We start from the raw sequence: 18,270 nt of genomic DNA on the forward strand, positions 1-18,270 counted from the left end.
ATTTTCCCTTCTTCTTCCTGATGGCACTCTTCTTAGGGTTTATGGTAAACTCTCCTTTCCTCAGCGCATCCTGCACAGCCTGGACCTTCCGCAGATGATTTCCCCAATCCGGGCTGAATATCACAATATCCTCGAGGTAAGCTGCAGTGTACTTTTTGAGAGGGGCTAAGATTCGGTCTATGGCCCTTGGAAAGGTAGCTGGGTCTCCTTGTAGCCCGAATGCACTTCTGGTGTACTGGAAGCAGGTGTAAAAGAGGCTGTCTTCTTCTTGGCACTTAGGAGAATTTGCCAGTAACCTTTCGTTATCTCCAGATAGGTGATGTATCTGGCTGACCCCAGCTTTGAAAGCACCTTGCGGTGGGCTTCAGGGATTCTATCTGGCTTTTGGTTCACCTGCACATGTGGTTCCATCAGGATTCCATATTCACCAACCTGCGTTCGTTTTGGCAACTCCGAAAACAGGTCCCAGTTCCGCTGAAGCAGTTCTCGGCACTGTTGTTTCTGGGCCGGTGACGCTCTTTGTGTCCTCTTCTGGTCTGTCCATCCAACATGGAGTTTCAACAAGGTTTCTCTGTGGTCCTGCCTTGATGAGTAGCGGCACAAGATATTTTGGAAGGGAGAGGTGGTAGCGGTTAACTGGCAGGTGGAACAGGACTTGTAATAGTTTAGGATTTCACGGTGACATATAGGCCAATAGAACCTGCGCATGACCCGTTCATGAGTTTTGTCCACCCCCAGGTGGCCACCCAAGACGTGTGAATGGGCCATGTCCGACACCCTTTGTCTATAGGTTCCTGGTACCTACAATTGCTCCACTATCTCCTCCCTCACCTTAATAACCCGGTACAATAAGTCCCCACTAAACATGAAATAGGGAAACCTGGGGTCAGCCCCCGACTCCTGTGCTATGCCGTTTATGACTGTTACCTTATTGAACGCTTCTTTTAGAGTTAGGTCCCTATGTTGGGTTAACTCAAATTTTTCACCGGTCACCCCTATTTTAGGAATATCTGCCTCAGGAGATACTACTTTCTCCTCTATTCCCATTACACAGAAGGGAAACTCGTCAGAGTTTGGTGAGACTTTTTTTAGGGCCACCCCGTTTCTTATCCGAGCAATCAAGGTATTCGCCCCTCCCCCACAAATACCAAAACAACACAAAGTCCCGGCCTATGATAATTGGGTGCAACAAATCCAGCAACACGCCGACCTCATGGGACTTAGTACCTCAGGCCATTTCAATGACTGGTCTGGCCACCGGATAGTATTTAGCATCTTCGTGAATACAGCAGACGACAACTTTCTTCCCAGGCATCAATTGGAGAGGGAGTGTGACCCTGATGAGGGTCACCAAACTCTCTGAGTCTAATAGTCCAGTCATTTGCAGGCCATTCACCTTTACAGGACAAGCTAGGGGCCCCTCGCCGGGTGGACAGTCCACACTGCAAGCTGGATATGCGTAGAAGGAACACCGGCATCCTATGCTACAGTCCATTTGCTCGGCGGTCAGGGGACAATGGGTTGCTATATGATCTAGGCCGTGACATCTCCAGCAAATTACATCCCCCAATGAGGGCCTTGGCATGACCTCTGCCGCCCTCTTGGACTTTGGACGCCCCACCCCCTTTTTAATTTCTGCCCCCCAGTATGGCATGGGTTGCCTCCCTAAGGTCCCGTCGACCCCCTGATACATTTTGACCAGTCCGACCAAGTCATTGGAGTTCTAGAGATTTCCCTGGGCAACCCAAGTCTGCATCGGGTTCGGAAGAGAGTGCATGAAGTAGTCCATTACAACTCGCTCCACCATCTGCGCTGTGGTGGAGGACTCCGGCTGTAACCACTTTTGGAAGAGGTGCAGCAGATCAAACATTTGGGAGTGAGGGGGTTGTTATGGTGATACGCCCAGCGGTTGGACCCGTTGTGCCATGACAGACATCACCCCCAAGTGCGCCAAAATTTCTGTTTTCAGTTTTTTATATTCTTTGGCATCTTGTATGGCCAAATCATAGTAGGCTTTTTGTGGCTTCCCCGTTAAGTATGGTGTCAGGACTTCCGCCCACTGCTCTGATGGGAGTTTCTCCCCATCGGTGACTCTTTCAAAAACAGTAAAAAAGGCCTCTGTCATCACCCGGGGTCATTTTCTGTAAGGCTCTCCTCACCGCCTTTCGGACAGAGAAATCATAAGCTGACATTTGAGTCGGAGATGCTGCCGCACCACGAACTGCCTCTGTGAGTAAATCAATCTGCTGCTGCTGTTGTCGACTCTGTTGCTGGTACTGTTGGAGCTGTTGCATAAGCAGCTTACTTGTCTCCCTTGTCCTGTTGTGCCAGCTGTTGCTCCCGGTGCTGCTGTTGCAGGTGCTGCTTGTGATGGCTTTGGACCAGGTGCTTGATAAGCTCCTCCATTTTGTTTGACTGCTGTTCCATCCTTACAGCCGTCTTCACCCAGAACATTCAGTTTGTCCTCAGCCGTCACACTTGCTTCCTGGGGATTTTGCCCGCACTTCTAACACCAACGGTGGTAGATCGCCTCATTTGGTTGCACATAGAGGTAGACACAGGAACACTGTCTCTTTAAATCTTTCATTGTGGTTTAATGAGGGAACTGCATAAACCACGGCAACATTAGCAAAACAAGCACAGCCTTCCGGGCCTAATAGGAAAACAAAACATAACGTATGGCACAGTCCTTGTTGCTACGGGTAACCGCCCTCTTCAAGAACAAGCAACCCAAGGTTTAGGTTTCCTTCACATGACAAAACCATCTCCAGAGCTTTCACCTCCAGGCCCACCCAACACTAAATGCTCTTAAAGACTAGGTATTTATCCTCTGGCCTCCTCCCACACTACAGGTGTTTAATCACCCTAGCACTAAATATGGCTGATTAACCCGTCATCACTTTGTGTGCTGGAACATTTTTTCTATGTCTATATTACTGAAGTGAACTATCTCAGTGCTACACATCTCCCCTCCAGTACTTTGCCAGTGACTTTGCCACACTGGAAAAAAGGCTCTAGCACTGATAAGAGTGCTGAGAGGTTTGTTAAATGGAGTAGCATGGGTCTAGGTTTCAGGAATGGCTGATTAATGATGGTCGGGACCCATCCTCCAATCCGTCAGGTGCAGTTGAATTAAAAGGGCAGCTGACCTGCTCACGTATCTGAGTTTAGAGGGGGTAACTCCTCTGGTGTATAAGTCTGTGTGTGGAGGTTGAAAGATCTTGCTTGTGTGCTCAATCTTTACCAGAGGCTGAGTGAAGGACTGACATCTAAACGGGTGAGCCCATGGAATATATGGACCGTTTATATACTACCTTGGTTTCGTTATACCTTGTGTGCCCAGAAGAGGCTGTTTTGTTTGGACTTTACTGGAAAGTTCATGGAAATAATAAACTTCAGTTGTTTGGATCCAACCTCATTGCCTGCCTGTGTGAAGGCTACCAACTACCAAAGCGTGCGAGTCCTCACAATTGGTGGAGAATGCGGGCCCAAGTCCCAAGGAGCTTAGGTGACTTCGGCGGGGAAACTGTATGTCCTGTGTGTAGGCGGCCATAGGAGTGAAAGCATGTTCGGCCAAAATGGAGGAGCCAATTAAGCAGTTGGACTGGTCCAATATCCAGCAGCAGACCAAGCAGGAAACCAATAAACTCCTGATGCAGCAGTGCCAGTAACAATTACAGCAGCATAAACGGTACCAGCAGCAAAAGAAGCAACTGGCAGAGGCAGTCTGTGTCAGGGAAATTGCCCCGCTCACAAACTGAAGTGACGAGTCTCAGCTAACAAAGACAATAAGAGTGGCACTGAAAAAGATGACAGGGTGACGACGTCAAGGCCTTCCTCACTGTGTTCGAGATGGTGGCGGACCGGGGCAAATTGCCTCTGGAGCAGTGGGCAGCGCTTCTGGCACTATATTTGTCTGGGGAGCTGCAGAAGGTGTTTGATCTGACCCTTCAGGGTGCCAAGGATTAAGGAAACCTCAAGGCCGAAATCTTGGTTCGTCTGGGCGTAACTCTGGCAGTCAGTGCACGACGGGTGCACCACTGGAGCTGTCATAGGGACAAATCTCCCAGGTCCCTGATATTTGACCTCCTGGACTTTGTGCAAAAATGGCTCCAGCTGGAGCCTTGTTTCCCAGCACAGATCCACTCGCTGCCAAAGCTGGTTCAGGTCTAGGTTGAGCAGGGAGATCCTCAGAACACATGACCTGGTGAAAAGGTACCTGGAGGTCGAAAATTCCCTGGGGAATCAAGGGGGTTTTAGGTTACATTACTGAGGTTCCCCAACGGGTGTTGATGCTCAAAAGAAGGGGACTAAACCCTCCCCCATGGGGCCTCCAAAGTTCCAGGAGGATTCAGGGCCAGGTTCATGGGGTACATCTCAGGACTTTATCTGCTGGAGGTATCGTGCACCAGGCCATATATATCGGCTAACTGTCCAATGACCTCAGAGCCAATGGACTACAGCATAGCTCCTATTTTGCTTACCGTGCTGTCCCTCATCCTGGAGAGGGACCTCCAACCTGCCAAGTGATGATGAATAGGGTACAAGTGACTGGACTCCAGAAGTTTAATGACGCTGGTAAGACCACACTCCCACATGTGCCAGTTCCCGGGAAGATGGTGGCCGTCAGGTGCATCTGCGGAAACGCCAAGTACTTTCCTGTGGCACAGGTCAACATAGGCAAACTGCGGATCCGTGTCCAAAAAAGTGGGAGTGTTTGAAGTCTTGTGGGGCAAAGCGGTACCAGCTGGTAGCTCGCCTGACAACCCGGTAACAGCTAAAAAAAAAATAGCCTGGGGATCGTGTGCTTGTGATGGTTCCCACAGTGGGGAGTAAGATCCTTGCCAAGTGGTAAGCACCCTATGAAGTAATGGAATAAGGTGCCCAGCCCCCCGGCTTTGGGCAGAGGAGAAGGGTATGAGAAAAAAGTATGTAGAAAGGCAGGTGGACGAGTTGGGGATGGAGTGTATGCATCATCAAGGTGCTGGCACGGGTGTGTCAGAAGTGACAGACAGTCGCCCTGCAGTGGGTAGCAGGAGATCTCTACGTTTGGCATTGCAGACAGCTCCTTAGATAAATGGCTGTCTTTAGGACCGAGCGGCTACCTCTCTCTTGCTAATTAGCTCTCTGGCCTGGGTGTATATATGTGTCTGAGAGGGAGTCGCCGGTTATACTAATTTCTACTTGTGAAGCTTAGCAGGAGTAGTACTTCGTCCTCTCTGGAGCTTGAGGCCTGGTGCACATTTGGAGTTCATCTAAAGCTAAGCCATTTCCCCTGTTTTGTCCACCCTTGTTGTCTTTAGAGTTTAGCGTAGGTTGACTAGTGCTCATCTCCTTCCATCCCTAGCCGTAGCCATACGCAAGGGAGAGTAGGGCGAGGCACGCGTGCTTCGATTGCTGAAGAGGCAATATAGGGACAATAGTTGAGACAGGGTGACGCCAGATCAGACTATGAGGTCTCCACTTCCCAGTTCCTTAGTGTATGGGCTTCCTTTTCCCTTTGTGTTGCACTAAATCTTTCCCACACCTGGCGTGAAAGGTGCCCCTGATATCTGACTTTAGGGCACCTGGATCAATAGGGAACTAGAAGGTGGATTTGCCAATTAGAGGGACAAGAATAGGCCCCACCCATTGAACTTGTTACAATCAAGGCTCCTCTTTTTCAGTATTGATAATTGTAATGGGCGGGGCATGTTATATGAAGCTCCTCCCCCATATAAATGTTAGTGGCTGTGTCCTCTATCCTGGCAATGACCGGGGCACAGTTATTAGTCTGAGCGGGATATGAAAGCCCCGGCTGTGAGCGTTGGGTAACATCTCATTCCGCAGTGTTGTCCTCACCAATTACCACGAGTCTTTGAAATGATATTCCGGAGACCGAGGAGCGACGAGTCCTATTCATCTTCTCATTAACCGCGGTCAGGCCGCTCAGATCTAGTAATTCCACAGATAAGAGGACAGCGGAAAAGCAATTTGGATTTGTGCGGACATGATGCACGCGGCTGCCTTTGGAGTGACGGGGGTGGGGAGCTCTGAGCTCAGATTGAGTGATTACCAATACTGGGGGGTGGACGGACGGCACCAGGTCTGTGGATTTCTGGTCAGTGTGTCTGACAAGTCAGCTACATGGCGCAGCAGCAGGGATCCGTCAGGACAATAGATCCCTCAATAGCGGCACTGCTGCAATACAGACATCCACCCTTATATCAAGGGGTCTGTATATACCAGCGTAGGGGGCTACTGTGCACACTCCAGTACATACACTTCCATCAATAATATACCTATTCACCAGGAGGTGATGGCGCCCCCTCCATGTACACTGGTGAAGGCACGGCCCCCTCCGTGCGTACAGGTGACGGGTGGCCCACTCCATGTGTACAGATAACGGGAGCCCACCTCCGTGCGTACAGGGGACGGGCGGCCCCCTCCTCCGTGTGTACAGGGGACGGGCGGCCCCCTCCTCCGTGTGTACAGGGGACCGGACGGCCCCCTCCTCCGTGCTCACAGGTGACGGACGGCCCCCTCCTCCATGCGTGCAGGTGGACGCCCCCCCTCCGTGCAGGTGACTGGGTGGCACCCATCTCCGTGCGTGCAGTTGACTGGGTGGCACCCATCTCCGTGCGTACAGGTGACGGACAGCCCCCTCCTCCGTGCGTACAGGTGACGGACAGCCCTCTCCTCCGTGCATACAGGTGATGGGGCGGTCCCCTCCTCGGTGCGTACAGGTGACATGGCGGCCCACTCCATGTGTACAGACAACGGGAGCCCACCTCCGTGCGTACAGGGGACGGGTGGCCCCCTCCTCCGTGCGTACAGGTGATGGACGCCCCCCCCTCCGTGCAGGTGACTGGGTGACCCCCTCCTCCGTGCGTACAGGTGACGGACAGCCCTCTCCTCCGTGCATACAGGTGATGGGGCGGCCCCCTCCTCCGTGCGCACAGGTGACGGACGGCCCCCTCCTCCATGCAGGTGACGGGGTGGCCCCCTCCTCCGTGCGTACAGGTGACGGGGCGGACGGCCCCCTCCTCCGTGCAGGTGACGGGGCGGCCCCCTGCTCCATGAGTACAGGTGACGGGACGGCCCCCTCCTCCATGAGTACAAGTGACGGGACGGCCCCCTCCTCCATGAGTACAGGTGACGGGGCGGCCCCCTCCTCCGTGCGTACAGGTGACGGGGCGGCCCCCTCCTCCGTGCGTACAGGTGACGGGGCGGCCCCCTCCTCCGTGCGTACAGGTGACGGGGCGGCCCCCTCCTCCGTGCGTACAGGTGACGGCGCGGCCCCCTCCTCCGTGCGTACAGGTGACGGGGCGGCCCCCTCCTCCGTGCGTACAGGTGACGGGGCGGCCCCCTCCTCCGTGAGTACAGGTGACGGGGCGGCCCCCTCCTCCGTGAGTACAGGTGACGGGGCGGCCCCCTCCTCCGTGCGTACAGGTGACGGGGCGGCCCCCTCCTCCGTGCGTGCAGGTGACGGGGCGGCCCCCTCCTCCGTGCGTACAGGTGACGGGGCGGCCCCCTCCTCAGTGAGTACAGGTGACGGGGCGGCCCCCTCCTCCGTGCGTACAGGTGACGGGGCGGCCCCCTCCTCCGTGCGTACAGGTGACGGGGCGGCCCCCTCCTCCGTGCTTACAGGTGACGGGGCGTCCCCCTCCTCCGTGAGTACAGGTGACGGGGTGGCCCCCTCCTACGTGCGTACAGGTGATGGGACGGCCCCCTCCTCCATGATGAGCACGGGTGACGGGACGGCCCCCTCCTCCATGAGCACAGGTGACGGGGCGGCCCCCTCCTCCATGAGCACAGGTGACGGGGCGGCCCCCTAATCCATGAGCACAGGTGACGGGGCGGCCCCCTCCTCCATGAGCACAGGTGACGGGACGGCCCCCTCCTCCATGAGCACAGGTGATGGGGCGGCCCCCTCCTCCGTGAGCACAGGTGACGGGACGGCCCCCTCCTCCGTGAGCACAGGTGACGGGACGGCCCCCTCCTCCGTGAGCACAGGTGACGGGACGGCCCCCTCCTCCATGAGCACAGGTGACGGGACGGCCCCCTCCTCCATGAGCACAGGTGACGGGACGGCCCCCTCCTCCGTGAGCACAGGTAACGGGACGGCCCCCTCCTCCGTGAGCACAGGTGACGGGGCGGCCCCCTCCTCCGTGAGCGCAGGTGACGGGGCGGCCCCCTCCTCCGTGAGCACAGGTGACGGGACGGCCCCCTCCTCCGTGAGTACAGGTGACGGGGCGGCCCCCTCCTCCGTGAGTACAGGTGACGGGGCGGCCCCCTCCTCCGTGAGTACAGGTGACGGGGCGGCCCCCTCCTCCGTGCGTGCAGGTGACGGGGCGGCCCCCTCCTCCGTGCGTGCAGGTAACGGGGCGGCCCCCTCCTCCGTGCGTACAGGTGACGGGGCGGCCCCCTCCTCCGTGCGTACAGGTGACGGGGCGGCCCCCTCCTCCGTGAGTACAGGTGACGGGGCGGCCCCCTCCTCCGTGCGTACAGGTGACGGGGCGGCCCCCTCCTCCGTGCGTACAGGTGACGGGGCGGCCCCCTCCTCCGTGCTCACAGGTGACGGGGCGTCCCCCTCCTCCGTGAGTACAGGTGACGGGGCGGCCCCCTCCTACGTGCGTACAGGTGATGGGACGGCCCCCTCCTCCATGATGAGCACGGGTGACGGGACGGCCCCCTCCTCCATGAGCACAGGTGACGGGACGGCCCCCTCCTCCATGAGCACAGGTGACGGGGCGGCCCCCTCCTCCATGAGCACAGGTGACGGGGCGGCCCCCTCCTCCATGAGCACAGGTGACGGGACGGCCCCCTCCTCCATGAGCACAGGTGACGGGGCGGCCCCCTCCTCCATGAGCACAGGTGACGGGACGGCCCCCTCCTCCGTGAGCACAGGTGACGGGGCGGCCCCCTCCTCCGTGAGCACAGGTGACGGGACGGCCCCCTCCTCCGTGAGCACAGGTGACGGGACGGCCCCCTCCTCCGTGAGCACAGGTGACGGGACGGCCCCCTCCTCCGTGAGCACAGGTGACGGGACGGCCCCCTCCTCCGTGAGCACAGGTGACGGGACGGCCCCCTCCTCCGTGAGCACAGGTGACGGGACGGCCCCCTCCTCCGTGAGCACAGGTGACGGGACGGCCCCCTCCTCCGTGAGCACAGGTGACGGGGCGGCCCCCTCCTCCGTGAGCACAGGTGACGGGGCGGCCCCCTCCTCCGTGAGCACAGGTGACGGGACGGCCCCCTCCTCCGTGAGTACAGGTGACGGGGCGGCCCCCTCCTCCGTGAGTACAGGTGACGGGGCGGCCCCCTCCTCCGTGAGTACAGGTGACGGGGCGGCCCCCTCCTCCGTGCGTGCAGGTGACGGGGCGGCCCCCTCCTCCGTGCGTGCAGGTAACGGGGCGGCCCCCTCCTCCGTGCGTACAGGTGACGGGGCGGCCCCCTCCTCCGTGCGTACAGGTGACGGGGCGGCCCCCTCCTCCGTGAGTACAGGTGACGGGGCGGCCCCCTCCTCCGTGCGTACAGGTGACGGGGCGGCCCCCTCCTCCGTGCGTACAGGTGACGGGGCGGCCCCCTCCTCCGTGCTCACAGGTGACGGGGCGTCCCCCTCCTCCGTGAGTACAGGTGACGGGGCGGCCCCCTCCTACGTGCGTACAGGTGATGGGACGGCCCCCTCCTCCATGATGAGCACGGGTGACGGGACGGCCCCCTCCTCCATGAGCACAGGTGACGGGACGGCCCCCTCCTCCATGAGCACAGGTGACGGGGCGGCCCCCTCCTCCATGAGCACAGGTGACGGGGCGGCCCCCTCCTCCATGAGCACAGGTGACGGGACGGCCCCCTCCTCCATGAGCACAGGTGACGGGACGGCCCCCTCCTCCGTGAGCACAGGTGACGGGGCGGCCCCCTCCTCCATGAGCACAGGTGACGGGACGGCCCCCTCCTCCGTGAGCACAGGTGACGGGGCGGCCCCCTCCTCCATGAGCACAGGTGACGGGGCGGCCCCCTCCTCCATGAGCACAGGTGACGGGACGGCCCCCTCCTCCGTGAGCACAGGTGACGGGGCGGCCCCCTCCTCCGTGAGCACAGGTGACGGGACGGCCCCCTCCTCCGTGAGCACAGGTGACGGGACGGCCCCCTCCTCCGTGAGCACAGGTGACGGGACGGCCCCCTCCTCCGTGAGCACAGGTGACGGGACGGCCCCCTCCTCCGTGAGCACAGGTGACGGGACGGCCCCCTCCTCCGTGAGCACAGGTGACGGGACGGCCCCCTCCTCCGTGCATACAGGTGACCGTGCTGCTCCCGTCACCGCCGCTGCTCTGGCCTCTCCCGCACCGCGGCCTCCGCCTCTTCCTCCGCCCCCCGGAGTCTGCGCAGTAGCTCCGGGTTCTCAGTACCTGGATCCAGGACGCGGCAGGATGAGCCCCAGCCAGGCGGCGGAATAAGCCGGTGTGGAGAGCGCGGCGGCTGGGACACATGCGGCTGTGAGGCGGCGGCAGGATGACGGCTCTCCTCCTCGTCCTGCACCTCAGCCTGCTCGGCCTGGTCACCAGTGAGTACCGGGGCCCGAGACCGGGGACCCCGGGCACCAACCGCAAGAGGCGGGGAGGGGGCGCTGCAGAGTGTCATCCCCTGTGTAACACTGATGGGGGAGAGAGGCGGACTGTAGTGTGTGTTCGTGTTCGTTCCGTGAAGTTGAGGGGCTCATGGTCCAGTGACCAGCAGGGGGCGACACCTCATGATGTCACATATATTACAGGAAGTATGGGCACGGACACCGAGGAGCGGCTCGTGGAATTCCTGCTGGACCCGTCCAGGTACAACAAGCTGATCCGACCTGCAACCAACGGATCCGAGCAGGTCACCGTCCAGCTGATGGTATCCCTGGCCCAACTGATCAGCGTGGTGAGTGATGTCACCGCTGATCTCTAGTGATGGATAGGCGGCATTCTCAGTGATGTCACCGCTAATCTCTAGTGATGGATAGGCGGCATTCTCAGTGATGTCACCGCTGATCTCTAGTGATGGATAGGTGGCATTCTCAGTGATGTCACCGCTGATCTCTAGTGATGGATAGGCGGCATTCTCAGTGATGTCACCGCTGATCTCTAGTGATGGATAGGCGGCATTCTCAGTGATGTCAGCGCTGATCTCTAGTGATGGATAGGCGGCATTCTCAGTGATGTCAGCGCTGATCTCTAGTGATGGATAGGCGGCATTCTCAGTGATGTCACCGCTGATCTCTAGTGATGGATAGACGGCATTCTCAGTGATGTCACTGCTGATCTCTAGTGATGGATAGGCGGCATTCTCAGTGATGTCACCGCTGATCTCTAGTGATGGATAGGCGGCATTCTCAGTGATGTCACCGCTGATCTCTAGTGATGGATAGGCGGCATTCTCAGTGATGTCACCGCTGATCTCTAGTGATGGATAGGCGGCATTCTCAGTGATGTCACCGCTGATCTCTAGTGATGGATAGGCGGCATTCTCAGTGATGTCAGCGCTGATCTCTGGTGATGGATAGGCGGCATTCTCAGTGATGTCACCGCTGATCTCTGGTGATGGATAGGCGGCATTCTCAGTGATGTCACCGCTGATCTCTAGTGATGGATAGGCGGCATTCTCAGTGATGTCACCTCTGATCTCTAGTGATGGATAGGCGGCATTCTCAGTGATGTCACCGCTGATCTCTGGTGATGGATAGGCGGCATTCTCAGTGATGTCACCGCTGATCTCTGGTGATGGATAGGTGGCATTCTCAGTGATGTCACCTCTGATCTCTAGTGATGGATAGGCGGCATTCTCAGTGATGTCAGCGCTGATCTCTGGTGATGGATAGGCGGCATTCTCAGTGATGTCACTGCTGATCTCTAGTGATGGATAGGCGGCATTCTCAGTGATGTCACTGCTGATCTCTAGTGATGGATAGGCGGCATTCTCAGTGATGTCACCGCTGATCTCTAGTGATGGATAGGTGGCATTCTCAGTGATGTCACCGCTGATCTCTAGTGATGGATAGGCGGCATTCTCAGTGATGTCACCGCTGATCTCTAGTGATGGATAGGCGGCATTCTCAGTGATGTCACCGCTGATCTCTAGTGATAGATAGGCGGCATTCTCAGTGATGTCACCGCTGATCTCTAGTGATAGATAGGCGGCATTCTCAGTGATGTCACCGCTGATCTTCTTGTCTTTGCAGCATGAGCGGGAGCAGATAATGACTACGAATGTCTGGCTGACTCAGGTAGGTGGCAGTGATATCACTATATTATCAGTGTCTGTATTTAGAGCATTATACCATGGAGATTATAATGTGCTCTTAACCCTTTGTCTGCCAGGAGTGGGAGGATTACAGACTGACCTGGGAACCATCTGAGTTCGACAACATGAAGAAAGTGCGTCTCCCTTCCAAGCACATCTGGCTGCCGGACGTGGTCCTGTACAACAAGTGAGTCCCGCGGGGACAGCAGGCGGCACCCAAGCACTGCAGGCGCACAACATTTTTTTGTTTAAGGGCCGCAATGCCATACTGAACTAATCCCAAGGCTTGCAAAATAGTTGTGAACATAAACTAACTTACACTGAGTTTTTGGAGCAGAAACTGAGCAAAATCTCGCCAAATTCTCTTTATAGTCTCAGAATTTTTAATATAGCCATGAAGCGCGTCTTGGATTGCTGCGTGTGTACAAGATCAGAACTGAGTGCAGCACAAGCTTAGTACAGCGATCAACTGTAATGTCAGGTCAGCCCCCTATATAATTGTATTGCTTGAACCTACAATTCATAGAATGTCTATAACAATAGTAAGGAAATGCTTTGCAAGCCCCTCTCTATAATATTCCCCACACACAGCCCTTATCCATAATGTTCCCACACAAACTGCCTCTCTGCATAAATTCCCCCCACTGTACACTATACGATGCCCCCTTTCACAATCCCCTCCCCCCATTGCCCCATAATGGTCCTCATAGTGTTCCCCATTGCCCCTTAATGGCCCCTAGAAAGTAACACCAAACAAAAAACTAAACACACTTCATCTTCGGCTCCTCCTGGAGCACCTACCGGTGCCCGCTCCTCCTTGCCAGCGCTGCAGCCCGGCACCAGCAGCAGCGTGCTGACCTCATCACGCAGATGCACGTTCGGGCCAGGGCTGACGAGCGTTGCGTTGCTCCTGTCACGGCCCCGCAAATGTAATTGCATCTGAAAGACGTGAACTTAGAATGGAGGGTGCGGCATCTCCCAGGCAGCTCCACGGGCCACACAACATTCATCCGCAGACCGCATTCAGCCCGTATGTTGTGCAGGCATGCCCTAAAAGGGGCTGAGACCCTGCCAGACCAGGCCCCTAAAAGGGGCTGAGACCCTGCCAGACCAGGCCCCTAAAAGGGGCTGAGACCCTGCCAGACCAGGCCCCTAAAAGGGGCTGAGACCCTGCCAGACCAGGCCCCTAAAAGGGGCTGAGACCCTGCCAGACCAGGCCCCTAAAAGGGGCTGAGACCCTGCCAGACCAGGCCCCTAAAAGGGGCTGAGACCCTGCCAGACCAGGCCCCTAAAAGGGGCTGAGACCCTGCCAGACCAGGCCCCTAAAAGGGGCTGAGACCCTGCCAGACCAGGCCCCTAAAAGGGGCTGAGACCCTGCCAGACCAGGCCCCTAAAAGGGGCTGAGACCCTGCCAGACCAGACAGCCCTGGGTCAGGTTTTCATGTGTCACTGCGGGTGTTTCTGTGGGCCCCTGGTTCAGACTGACTGTGTCATTCTCTTCTAGCGCTGATGGGATGTATGAGGTCTCCTTCTACTCTAACGCGGTGGTCTCGCACGACGGCAGCATCTTCTGGCTGCCCCCCGCCATCTATAAGAGCGCTTGTAAGATCGAGGTGAAGCACTTCCCATTCGACCAGCAGAACTGCACCATGAAGTTCCGCTCGTGGACTTATGACCGCACCGAGCTGGACCTGGTGCTGAAGAGTGATGTGGCCAGCCTGGACGACTTCACCCCCAGCGGGGAGTGGGACATCATTGCACTGCCGGGGCGCAGGAATGAGAACCCCGAGGACTCCACCTACGTGGACATCACCTACGACTTCATCATCCGCCGCAAGCCTCTGTTCTACACCATCAACCTCATCATCCCCTGCATCCTCATCACCTCACTGGCTATCCTGGTCTTCTACCTGCCCTCGGACTGTGGTGAGAAGATGACGCTGTGCATCTCTGTGCTGCTGGCCCTCACCGTCTTCTTACTGCTCATCTCCAAGATTGTGCCCCCCACGTCCCTCGACGTTCCGCTTGTGGGCAAGTACCTAATGTTCACCATGGTTCTTGTCACATTCTCGATCGTCACCAGCGTCTGCGTCCTCAATGTGCACCACCGCTCGCCCACCACTCACACTATGCCGCCCTGGGTGAAGGTGGTCTTCCTGGACAAGCTACCCACCCTGCTCTTCATGAAGCAGCCGAGGCAAAACTGTGCCCGGCAGCGCCTTCGCCAGCAGAGGCAGAACCAGGAGAAGTCTACCGGGAGCTTCTTCCTCCGAGACAGCGCCAAATCCTGCACTTGTTATGTCAACCAAGCCTCGGTGAAGAAATATGGTGGTGGCGGCGGGCAGCTCCCAGAATTACCCGAGGGCGTGAACGGCTTCCGGGACAGACAGGGGAAGGTGCGGCAGTGTCTGTGCGGTCTAGAGGAGGCGGTGGATGGAGTGCGCTTCATCGCCGATCACATGAAGAGCGAAGACGACGACCAGAGCGTAAGTGTAACCCATGTATTACTGTTGACAACCAGCCTGTGTATCGTGTGTGAGAGGTTGTCAGCCCTGCCCCCGGTGCTGATATAATTTCTGTGCCCGTTGCAGGTGAGCGAGGACTGGAAGTATGTGGCAATGGTGATCGATCGTCTCTTCCTGTGGATCTTCGTCTTCGTCTGTGTCTTCGGGACGATCGGGATGTTCTTGCAGCCGCTCTTCCAGAACTACACATCAAACACGTTAATACAGCTGAACCATGGGACCCCCGCCTCCAACTAAAGGGGCTTTCCACGCACCGGGACATGGAGAGAACTTTATTTATTAGGAGACATATAACACTGATGCTCTTCCAGCCAAACCCATGGGGGATGACTCTTTCTTTCAGGGCGGGGCGACACGCCTCCTCCATCACTACTAGTCGAGGTTTTCTGCCAAGGATGGACCCTGCACAGACTGAAGACCCCCAGCACAACCCGAAAACGTGGGGGGAGGGGAATGTCGTGTCATGGGGAAATCACTTCTTATTCCAAGCAATAAAACACTAGAGGGAAAAGCTGCGACGTCCGTGTACCAGAGCGCGGGTGTATGACCGCCTGCTCTTCACCCAAACCACGGGTCGTGGCCTCCTGTTCCTCGCCCAGAGCGCGGGCCGCGCACCACAGCCTGCTTCTCAGAGGTGAAGTCCTCCACGTCCGGGTTTGCTGAGAAGCAAATGCAGACATGCTCAGTTACCTCTTCTAGACCTATAGTTATTTTTGTGGCCATAGTTCAGATTTAGGCTTGCTGTCAGTGAATGGAAGCAGTGTTGAAGGGCTTGGAAACTATTCCGATTGACGGCCCTCTTCTGCTTGTTAGTGGAGGAGCAGAGCTTCTGTGGCCATTGCAGTGTGGCGGAGAAGACTCCGTATAACAATTGATGGTACAAATATCAGTCTACAGAGGTACTTACTGGGGATTATACAATGGCATGTAAAAGTTTGGGCACCCCTGGTAAAAATGTATTTTATCGTCAACAGTTAAGCAAGTTACTAAACTAGTAACTAAAAGGCCTAAAGTTACAGATGACACATTTCCTTTGTATTTTAAGCAAAAAAAAAAAAAAGTTTTTTCATCTTTTACATTTTAAAAACTACAAAAAAAATAATGAGCCGATGGAAAAGTTTGGGCACCCCGCAAGGTTAGTACCTAGTAGCGCCCCCTTTTGAAAGTATCACAGCTTGTAAACGCTTTTTGTAGCCAGACAAGAGTCTTTCAATTCTTGTTTGAGGGATTTTCATCCATTCTTCCTTGGAGAATTCTTCCAGTTCTGTGAGATTCCTGGGTTGTCTTGCATGTGCTGCTATTTTGATGTCTAGGCACAGATTTTCAAAGATGTTCAGATCAGGGGACTGTGAGGGCTATTGTAAAACCTTCAGCTTGCTCCCCTTTGAGGTTGTCTATTGTAGATTTTGTCGTGTGTGTTTAGGATCATTATTCGTTTGTAGAAGCCATCCTCTTTTGTTCCCCGTGCCATTGGCTGCAACACAACCCCAAAGCATGATTGATCCACCCCCATGCTTAATGGTTGGTTCTTTTCCTGAAATTCTGTGCCCTTTTTTCTCCGCACATACCTCTTATCATTGTGGCTAAAGAGTTCTATTTTAACCCCATCAGTCCACAGGACTTGTTTCCAAAATGCATCAGGCGTGTTTAGATGTTCTTTTGCACTTCTGACACTGAATTTTATGGTGAGGATGCAGGAGAGGTTTTCTTCTGATGACTCTTCCATGAAGGCCATATTTGTGCAGGTGTGTCGGAACAGTAGAACAATGTACCACAACTCCAGAGTCTGCTAAATCTTTCTGAAGGTCTTTTGCAATCAAGTGGGGGTTCTGATTTGCTTCTCTAGCAATCCTACGAGCATCTCACTGAAATTTTGCTTGGTCTTCCAGACCTTATCTTGACCTTGACTGTTCCTGGTAACTGCCATTTCTTAATTACATTTCGAACAGAGGAAAGGGAAACTTGAAAATGCTTTACTATCTTCTTATAGCCTTCTCTTGATTTGTGGGCCTCCATTATTTTCAGAGTGCTAGGCAGCTGCTCAGAAGAACCCATGGCTGCTGTTTTTTGGCACAAGGTTAGAGGAGATTAGGTTTTTATAAAGCTGGGATATTTGCATCTCCTGGCCTATCCTAACGATGATAGTGAAGAAGTCATAGCCCTAACAAGCTAAGTAAGGTTTGAAACTTTGGTCATAGTTATCTGAGCACACAAATCTCCAGGGGTGCCAAAACTTTTGCATCAGACCATTTTCCTTTTTGTAATTTTTAAAATGTAAAAAATTACAATATATATATTATTTTTTTTTGCCTAAAATTTTAAGGAAACGTGTCATCTTTAACTTTAGGCCTTTTACAGATCAATTCAGCTGCCAGAGGGGAAAGGAGACTGATTTAAGGAATTTAATAGGAACTAAATTTACTTAGCTGGAGATACATTTGGGAAGGAGACTGATTAAGGAAGTAACTGGGGACTTGATTCATAACTTCCAGAAGGGGAAGGAGATTGACTGGAAAACGTAAATAGAACTATATTAATTTCTGCCAGAGACGAAGGATACTAACTTGATTAATCAAAGCTACAGTTGCAAACACCAGAGGGGGAAGTAGACTGACTTGGGAAGTTTTTGGGTTACGCATTTCCATGTCAGAGATGGTCAGAGACAGGAGAGAGGTGCTGGATCTTGTGTATTTCGCAGATGTGTGCTGCACCCTTAATAGAAGAATGTTTGCATTCACTGAAAGCAACCACAGATCTTGAATACAGGGGTGAGGAACAGATACGCAGGCTGTTGTGCAGTTGCTCCCCGGCCACCTTTGGTGACGATTCCCGTCACAGTGATCACTTTGCACCAATGTATTTAGGCTTGTACCTCTTACCCCCGCCCCTCACCTGTTCTGTACCCATCCGTTGTATCGTACGTACGCCGGCAGGGTGGCTCAACTATCACTTGCTTTACTTGACCCCCAGGACTGAGACGCTGCGCCCGGGACTCACTTATTCTTTACTTATAAAGGGGGAGGAGAAGTTTTTTTTTAGTGGAGCACAGTCAGCCTCAACTCCACCTTCCTCCTCCCATGTGCAACCTCAGGGGCCGGGCCAACACCATTCACTGCAGGTTCTCATATAAAAGGAAAACTGTTTGTATCAAATGTCTCACAGCAAAGCTTCATTGGGGGGATTATGGGAAAATTATTTCAGCATTAACAACACTACAAGTCAGCAGCTGAAATCTCCCAGAATTCATTGTTTGCAGAGTGGAAGCCGTGGTAATATGGATAGTTTCATCTGATATTGAGAAAATAACTCTGCACCCTCTCCATAAATTTTAGGAGATCAGAGGGCTCTCTCTCTTTCTCTCTTTAGGATTGCTGACTATTTCCAAATATTGAGTGCAGCCTATTGCTGTGCCAAGAGGATGGTGTTGTATCACTCAGGACTAGCTCAGTGACATCTGCTGTCCTCACAGAGTATTATGTAATGCAACTCC

At 54.9% G+C, this 18,270-nt stretch overlaps 1 protein-coding gene across 1 annotated transcript; it reads left to right on the forward strand.

Annotated features, from left to right (window-relative positions):
• Positions 1–10,329: 10,329 nt before the first annotated feature.
• On the forward strand, positions 10,330–17,932 carry CHRNB2 (cholinergic receptor nicotinic beta 2 subunit). The gene is made up of 6 exons (XM_073639234.1): positions 10,330–10,543; positions 10,751–10,896; positions 12,194–12,238; positions 12,333–12,442; positions 13,760–14,741; positions 14,847–17,932. The coding sequence occupies exons 1-6, from the start codon at positions 10,492–10,494 to the stop codon at positions 15,015–15,017; spliced, it is 1,506 nt and encodes a 501-aa protein (XP_073495335.1). The 5' UTR covers positions 10,330–10,491; the 3' UTR covers positions 15,018–17,932.
• The last annotated feature ends 338 nt before the right edge of the window (positions 17,933–18,270 follow it).

Source organism: Phyllobates terribilis, unplaced genomic scaffold (assembly GCF_046119375.1).
Source record: "Phyllobates terribilis strain yellow unplaced genomic scaffold, ASM4611937v1 Scaffold_7__3_contigs__length_470593459, whole genome shotgun sequence".
NCBI classification, from domain to species: Eukaryota; Metazoa; Chordata; class Amphibia; order Anura; family Dendrobatidae; genus Phyllobates; species Phyllobates terribilis.

Excerpts from the sequence above, each read along its gene's own strand:
- CHRNB2 (XM_073639234.1), top strand. The coding sequence starts at position 10,492 with ATGACGGCTCTCCTCCTCGTCCTGCACCTCAGCCTGCTCGGCCTGGTC. Across the intron at positions 10,897-12,193 it reads TGGCCCAACTGATCAGCGTG|CATGAGCGGGAGCAGATAAT; the intron begins GTGAGTGATGTC and ends TTGTCTTTGCAG. Across the intron at positions 14,742-14,846 it reads GCGAAGACGACGACCAGAGC|GTGAGCGAGGACTGGAAGTA; the intron begins GTAAGTGTAACC and ends TGCCCGTTGCAG.